Source organism: Sparus aurata, chromosome 9, assembly GCF_900880675.1.
Source record: "Sparus aurata chromosome 9, fSpaAur1.1, whole genome shotgun sequence".
Lineage (NCBI taxonomy): Eukaryota > Metazoa > Chordata > Actinopteri > Spariformes > Sparidae > Sparus > Sparus aurata.
Genome location: NC_044195.1, coordinates 16,453,482 through 16,461,943, shown reverse-complemented (window position 1 = coordinate 16,461,943; position 8,462 = coordinate 16,453,482). Strand labels below are relative to the sequence as shown.

General features: G+C 42.3%; 1 protein-coding gene across 1 annotated transcript; it reads right to left on the bottom strand.

Moving 5' to 3' along the window:
- Positions 1 to 2,079: 2,079 nt before the first annotated feature.
- Positions 2,080 to 8,357, bottom strand: casq2 (calsequestrin 2). Its single transcript, XM_030427288.1, has 11 exons — positions 7,860 to 8,357; positions 5,341 to 5,425; positions 5,133 to 5,233; positions 4,911 to 5,022; positions 4,436 to 4,509; positions 4,224 to 4,354; positions 3,994 to 4,039; positions 3,851 to 3,905; positions 3,017 to 3,117; positions 2,792 to 2,866; positions 2,080 to 2,709 (listed from the first exon to the last, which is right to left on the bottom strand). Exons 1-11 carry the CDS (start codon positions 8,094 to 8,096, stop codon positions 2,377 to 2,379), a joined length of 1,350 nt encoding a protein of 449 aa, XP_030283148.1. The 5' UTR covers positions 8,097 to 8,357; the 3' UTR covers positions 2,080 to 2,376.
- Positions 8,358 to 8,462: the final 105 nt, after the last annotated feature.

The window sequence follows — 8,462 nt, the reverse complement described above, 5'->3', positions numbered from 1 at the left end:
AAAGAGCTATAAAGAAGTGGGTAAAGCGCAATCCCTCTTTATTTATCAATTCTTTCGTCATTAAAAGCGTCAGATTTCTTGATATTTTGTGCAAAAGAAGACTTCCTCAACCTCCTGTCTGCAGCCTCCTGCTAAAAATCATTTGCACTTCATTTCAAATAAAATACTTCTCTTTTATCATTAAATTCAGTGGCGTTTATGCAGGTGTGAGGATCAAATACAAGTTCTATGTTTGTGCCGTTACATATGTAAAGTCGATAACCACCCACGGCGGCAGGAACATCATCTGTCATTGTATTTTCTCATTGTGCGCGATGGCAGGGAGAGCAATGAGTCACACAGGACAGACAGGGAGAACAACAAAGCAAAGTGAAGTGAATGAAGGCAAGAGAGAAGAGAAACGTGAAGAATTTACATTCAGAGGAGCTTTTCCAGTGTCAGTTCAATAATGGCGTTATTATCTCCCTGTGCAGTTGCTGCTGCCCCATTAATTCAGGTGAGAGATAAACCTGATGGAGAAACCAGAAATAGTGAGAGATGAAAGAAGAGATTAGAGGTTCCTGAAAATGGAGACTGTCAGCATGGGGTTTTACAATTTCAAAGCGGTCACCCCCCAGGCAGAAAATGCACATTTTCTGGGTAAACTAAACATTAGATCTTAAATGATATCACCTGAAAGCAGGAAAGGAATCACATATTCAACGCCCAGTTTGGTTTATTGACACTGAGGACAATGAGCCACAACATATGTAATTGAACAGATTATATGTTAAAGAAATTCCATTTAGAAAGTGCTGCTCGATGGTGGAAGAAGCCTTTAGATTCTTTACCAAAGTGTAACAGCCTATATAAGCACATGAAGATGCTCCATTTTAAGAAAAAGCCCTGCATTTCTCTAAAGAAAAAAAGTTGTATCAACCGGAAAATGTGCTCAAAGTGAAAGTAAAACTTCTTGTTATGACTGATAAGACATAGAGGAGTCGTGAGAGAACAAACGCAGGAGAAGGGGGAAAAGGTTCTGCAACAAAAACATTGTGTTTTGGACTCTAATACTTATTCTGAAGTGACGAGGAAATAGAGACTAGACGTTGATTTCTGTAGCTTAAAAGGTTTGGAACTACTAATTTGATTTTGAACAACACTTAATGTGAAAAACATCAAAACTGTAAAAGAGTAAATCTACTTTGTTACTTTCTACATTCCAATCCAGTTTTAGTTGAATGGTGATCCACATTTATAGTTAGTAAGCAGTGTATGTCTGAAGGTTTTTACACTGTAGTGTGTTAAAAATAGTGGTACTCAAATTTTTTTCATGTCAAGGACCACGACCTGACACAAATCTGATCTTGTAGGTAAGAGTTTTGCTTTGAGATGTTCCATCGCAGAGTGTGTAGGAAACTAGCCCAGCCTCCAGAGCAATTGTTAGAAATGTCATTTCTGTAAACCTTGGAAATGTTGAAACCTTTTTTAGGTTCAATTGAGAATTTTTAGTAGGTGATAAAGATGTGCTTTTGCTGAGGTTATGCAAAAAGGACAGGACGAGCATCTGCAGGGAGGGGCTCTGGGCTCCTTCTGGAGGGGCAGCCTGCCGTTTCAACATGCAGCCTGTCCGCTCTCTTTAGGACAGAGACACTACAGCAGCGAAAAGCAGCTTCGGAGGAGAAGTATAACCCAAGAAGAGCGATCAGGAGGGACTGCAACAGTCGTTGCATGTGGGCGGTGTGTTTACAGGGGAAACTACAGGTCACTATAGTATCAACACTTGTATTAGCACCGAGAGAAGCTGGAAAATGCGATTCTACCAAGCTGACCAATCACAGTCACGGTGTAGCGCAGATTCAACACACAAGCTTATATCAAGCTTTTCTCCACCAGTGTCGGTACAGAGCCTGTTACACGTACCAGTGTTAATTTGCAGAGATGTTAACTGTCAACATTTTAACATAACATACTAAAGTAATCACACTTTCTGTCATTGTGTTGAATCTGGGTTGAAGTAGTAGATAGTTAAAATGAATTCCCCTCTCTGATGGGGTTCCCCTCAAGGGCAACCCTAAATAAAAGATAATTTGATGACAGTGATAGTTGACGTCGACAGTCCTTTATTATTAACAACCATTTACATATATAAATATATAAATAATTGTCACGTGTAATGTGAGGTAAATGTCTGGACCAGACATTTAACTATATAAGTCTTTTATTCTACATCCCCAAACCCACTCCAGGCTTATTTACATCATCATAGAAGTCCGACAGACGGACTGACAGACTGGTTGTCATTAGTGGGAACATGTTCAGTACACATTTGTGAAAAGTTGTTTTACTGTACAGTAAAAACTGAAGAGTCAACGATTACTATTCTCATGCTATGGATTACTCATCGTCGTCTTCGTCATCGTCATCTTCGTCATCGTCATCTTCATCATCATCATCTTCATCCTCATCCTCATTGTCACCATCATCCTCCTCATCGTTATCATCACCATTATTGTCATCCTCGTCTTCATCATCTTCGCTGTCATCATCCTCATCATCTTCACTGTCATCATCGTCGTCGTCATCATCATCGTCGTCGTCGTCATCGTCTTCCTCGTCATCATCCTCTGTGTTGACTTTGCCAGAGAGCACATCTTCGATCCAGTCCTCAAGCTCCTTGGGCGTGGGCAGGTCCTCCTCATCGTCCATCTCCATCCACACGCTGTCGGCCTGCTCACGCACACACACACGGGTCAGATAAAGTCTGCAGAAACTCACAAACATTCACTTGACGTCAAACAGGTTTACTTACATCTGTAACATTGACGACTCCGATCTGTGGTCTGAACAGGTCCACCTTGAAGGTCTTCTCCCAGTAGGGGATCAGCTGAAGAAAAACAATCATATTTGACCAGCAGCTTGTGAGCTAAATATCCATTCACCTATTTTTTGTGCTTTTTGTTTGTTTTTGTTTTTTTCTACATTTCTAGTCTGCCTGGCTCTGTGTCTGTCTAAGCTAGAAGGTGTCACGTCTCACCAGTGGAAAGTCATCAGGGTCAATCCAGACGATGCTCAGCTCAGGTAGGTGGGTGTTGTCTCTGGCCACCTCCTTCAGGATCTCTAAGAACTCGTAACCATCTGGAAGCAAGAAGTGGTTCCACTGGGAAACGTTAGTGGAGGGAAAGCTTAGAAGTCGTCTTCCTGCTTTAAGTCAGCTATAACTGTAAGGCTACAACTGGCAGCCAGTTAGCTTATCTTAGTCAGAGCAAAGACTGGAAATCAGGTGGAACAGTTAGCCTGACAAAATTCAGCCCACCAGCAAATTTTTGTTGTTCTATCCAGCCAGTGACTTCCTGAAGTCGCTCCTCCTGTTTCCAATCTCTATGCTAAACTAAAATAAGCTAAGCTAACGCATATAGACAAGGTCAGACATGGTATCAATAATCTCAGTCTTTACATTGGTTGCAATTTTTTTAATCTATTTTCTTCATTTCATATTTTTTCATAACATTACCTTTTTAACATTTACATTTTTTTCTTAATGCATATTTGAAGTCCTTTTTTATCTAATTTGACTGAATGTCTCTTTTGTCTGATTAATTTGTCTTTTAACTGTTGTATAGGATTTATTTCACTTTTAATTTCCAGTATTCATGTATAAATGCATCATGCATCAGTGTGCAATCTTTACTCGTTATTGTTCTGTCTTATCATTAGTTGACAGTCACTAACCTGTATAACAGGTGCTGTCCGAAAAGTTTTACTGACCAATTAAATATCAGGGAACAAGAGATCATTTGCCTGTATTCAACAGTCCCATGATTTTCCCCTTTAATAACAAATAGTGGTATGACATGTAACATGCTCTTACCGGGGTCCTCCTCCTCGGCAAAAGCCACAATGTGGATGCCCTCAATATCGTCCTCCTGAGAATAAGATGATAAATGATGATAAATGTCAGCTTATTATAAGTATCAGGGGAAACTACGTTTAAAGTTGTTAAACATCACTTACCCAGGTCTCGAACATGTCCTCTGCCCGCAGCTTTCTCAGAGTTGGTCTGTCGGCACAGAGCACAAAGACCTGATAAATAATAACCAACAACTGATGTGCACTGGAACATTGATTTCTTGTTTAATCCAACCTAATAAACCTGATTTTTACCTTATAAACTTAAAACTCACAAGGTAGTTGGTTAATACACATACGTTGAAGTATTTTGCACAACAGTGCCCTTCGTTTACCGTCTGTGTTCTGTTATGAACTCCACCAGGTCCTCCTCAGAGTGAGGCTTGCCTGGGATGGTGACCGGCTCTTCCATGAAGGGCTCATAGAAATCCACCTCGTTCATTTTCAGAGTCAGTTCCTTGGCCACCTGTTGGCAAGCAACAAAGACTCAAGAGTAATGTGGATATAGGTAGTCATGTGTTTAAGTGTTGGTTCTATGGTTACTTACAGATTTCACAAAAGTGGCAAAGAACTTAATGTAGGGCTGGAACTGCTCTGCAGCTTCTTTAAACGCTTCGTAGTCTGAGGAGGAAACAAGGAGACGGCGTTGTGCACACAGGGTTTTGCTGTTCTCTTGTTTTTCTGATAACACATCTGTTTGTGCTTTCTTTGGCCGTTGTATACATGACATTTGCACATCAGAGAGCGGAAATAGCTGAACTTTGACCTCTACATAATGCTCCCACAGTTGGTCAGACGGGATGTCGCTGCAGCTCATCGCCACAAGTAAACTGCTCTAGACTCAGCTCTTCCACAGCATGTGAGACTGGACCAGACAGTGGCAGCTGCGTGTGCAGTAGTGGTAAAAATGGATCTGTTAATCCATGAAGATGAGCGGGTTCAAACGAGCCACAGAGAGCTCAATCGCAGACCCGTCTAACAAGGTTCTGATCATATTCATGTCAACTGCCCCGCACACTCACGCTCAGAGTCCTCGCTCTTGAAGTAACCGATGAGGCGGATGTCTTCCTCCATCCTATCAAAAGCTCTCAACTCCAGAGCATTTCCAATCACCTCCACAGGCTCCTCCAGCAGCTAGAGACAGAGAGAAAGAGGAGATAGAAGAAGTACAGAAGGTTTGTGACATTGGAAAGGCCAGTGTTGATGAGTGACAGCAGCTGGGAATCTGCCCTTAAATTACTCACGTCCAACAAGAACTCCGTCAGGGTGTTGGCCGAGAGCAAGCCGTCGAACTCGATCACCCGATCATCCTTGAAAACGTACACACTGCCCTCCTCCTCCAGGCCTGTGATTGAGGGAAATTAAAGATCATAGCAGGCATTCAGGGCTCAAGAATAGGGGGCTGAGTTAGGAGAGGGAAGCCAAATAAAAGCTGCATTTTTACACACTCACCCAGTTTTTTTGCCACTTTTGCATCTTTGTGTGAGTCGACCATCCCAAATCCAATGTCCTTCTCTTCCAAAACCTGAGCAACAAGCTGCAACCAACAGATACAAAATCAGGAAAGACTCAGTAAGTTGACATATGACATGAATCGTTCACTTTCTGAGCAGAAATGGGACTAATAAAACCCTGGTGAGATGAAATATTCATGGAGGCTGCTTCTCTGGAAAAGAAATGACCAGGAGCTTGACCGCAGTGTCAGGTAAGGTCTTAAGAAAGAAAAATTAATACCAAAGTTGGCAATATGACAGAGGTGCTCAGCGGCCCAGAGGCCATGGAGACACGGTTACATAATCACCCGGACTGACTTGATCTAAATATAACCAAGTAAGAGTATATGTAATTGTTCTGGCTATAGTCCTGTGTAGTACAGTAGGCGAGCTAAGCGAGACTCTCCTACTAGAAATGATGGTTGCTCAAATGCAGCAAGGTTGTTCACACTACGACTGAAAAGCTCAGGATCAGTGAGGTTTAAGGTATCCTGTGGTGTTTTGATCACTATTAGCGCCATCATTTTTACATGTTGGTCTCAGATTTATTAGCATCAGATATATACGTGCAGACTACTGTTTGGTTAAAGGTTTTCAATAACTCGTTCATATTTTCAGCAAAGAACAAACTGACTGTGAACATGAGCACCATTATTCCCTTGAAAGTTAACAACGCTCTTATGTATGACTTGGCATTAAAGACTGGAAGAGGGTAACGTTTCACATCGATTACTCAATGCACTGAAGCGTTTTCCGGAATTTGTAAGTAATGCGATAATAGTACTTTTTAACTGCCTTTTTACTACTGGTATTAGTTCAGAGCAGCGCTTTAAAAAGAAAAACTACTGAACTACTTAATTTTTCATTTTAATCTGTGTGAACTGAACTTTGAGTTTGCTTGTGTGAAGTACGAACGTGCACAACAGTTATAGCTTTTGTATGCTTACAAGAAGTTTGTCCCTCCACAGAGGAAGTAAACTGAAAGTTTTAGACTCCAAGTTGTGCATATTTTTGACAAACTAGCAAATGTGTTTAAGAGGCAACAGACAACTTTTCCCACCCTAGTATTTCCAAATGGTATTTTTGATGGTGCCGCCGTCGCAAAGACAACTGGATCACTTTCCGTTTTTCCTCAGAGTTGCAACTAACAAACAACACAGATCAGAACGTGAGTTTACTCAGTTTTTAATGTCTATTATTAAGATGTGAAAAGCAGAAGAGATGGTGCCAGGCTGCCAGCCTGACTGAATCACCAGTCAGCCTGACAAAATTGACGTTCATTATAAAGTGCGGATGCTGTCAATGTTCTGTTGAAAAATCAACATACTGTATACTTTCACAATGAGAAGTTAAAGCACCGTTGTGTCAGCTTACTGTTTTACCTTAGAATAACAGCTTCTAATTTATGTTGATGGTACAGTGTCCTTTTAACAGGGTGAATGGTGTCTCTGTCTCAGCCAGTCAGCCCCCCTATGACTTGTTTCTGCAATATGTAACTTTAGTGAGAGGGGATGATCACAGCATAACATACATGTTTACTTCAACATATAAGATTTCAGTAAGTCACGTTGTTATTACGTGACAAGTTTTGTTTGTAGTCAGCGACTACATTATATCTGACTGATGGTTACAGACCTGGAATTTGTATTTTTGACAGTGTTGTTACACTCAGAATCTGTGGGGGGCACCATATCCTACAAAATGCCAATTTCTACATAATGGTGCTCTACAGTAGCATGGCCCACCTGTGCTGTGTAAAATAAGTGAAGCTAATATCAGGACTGCACGACTGGGCTCGGGTTACCTTCAGCAGATCAGAGAGCAGCTCACCCTCAGCCACGTGTAACATGATACAGGGCACAGTGCTCACTGTTTCCAGCTGAATGGCATTCAAACAGAGACATTCATTTAATCTCTCAATTAGACGTGTATCCAGCTGCATAGCTGAGCCTGAATACAAAAGACCTCCAAGCTGTCTTACATTCGTCACCAAAAGTCAACCAGAATTTCACATAGATGAGAGGTGTATGGTGTCCTTCACGTTTTATTACTCAAAAACATCATACACATGAGCTCTTGGCCTATTTCTGCCAGCGGATGAGAGCCACAGGGAGAATTAGCCGGATGCATTTCTTGGGGATAGAAGCGCACATTGAATTAAGCTGAAGTTGAGCCTAAGTGACAGTGCTGCATCTCACTGGACTCTGTGCGCTCGTCGAGCACATATAGATACACGCTGACCTTGAGGAAAGCCATGCATGTACTGGTTCTCAGATTACTGGAGCTTTCACGTGGAGTTTTTATACTCATGATCTTTCATATAAGTCTGTTTGATGAAAACTATCAAACTAAACCTTGTCTCCGTTCTTCTCCAACATTTTTAATCTCGTCCCTACTCTTCTCCCTCCTTCTTGTCCTGTCGTTATGTTTTTTTATCCCTGCACCTCCTCTCTCCCTGCATTGGTCTTCATACTTTACCTCCAGCACCAGCTCAGTCATCTGGTGTTGCTTCTGCTGCTCCTTGCTGTCTGGTATGGGCCCGTGGTAGAACAGGCACACCATGCTGTCTTTCTTCAAGGCTTTCTTGTAGTTCTTGTCATTGATATCTAGGACGCGGTCTTTCCCATCGTACTGTGGGAACTCCAGGCCCTTCTCGGCCGGCGCCAGAGGAAAGAGGCTCAGCACAGGGAGCAGGAACAACCACAGGGAGAGCATGGTGCAACGCAGACCACACAACCCCGAGAGTCAAGAGTTTGGTTCTAGTTTCACAGTATCAAAAAGGTCACGCAAGCCCTGCGAAAGGAAAATGTTGGAAAGTTTCAAAGGTTAAAAAGTTGGTCCGTCAGTGGCAGCTCTCAAGCATCCCAAGCTGTGCAGAGAAATCCAGCTTCTGCAAGCATCTTCAGGAGCGAGCAACTGTCCGACACTCCTTCAAGCCTTCTCCCTGCAGACACAAAGGCGTAAGAGGAGGACTGTCGGGCCTGTGAGGTGCCGGGGGTGGATACCATACATAGCAACAGCTCCTCTCCCCCTACCCGTGCAGGACAGGCCCATTTTTAGGAGACCAGTTGTTTGAATACT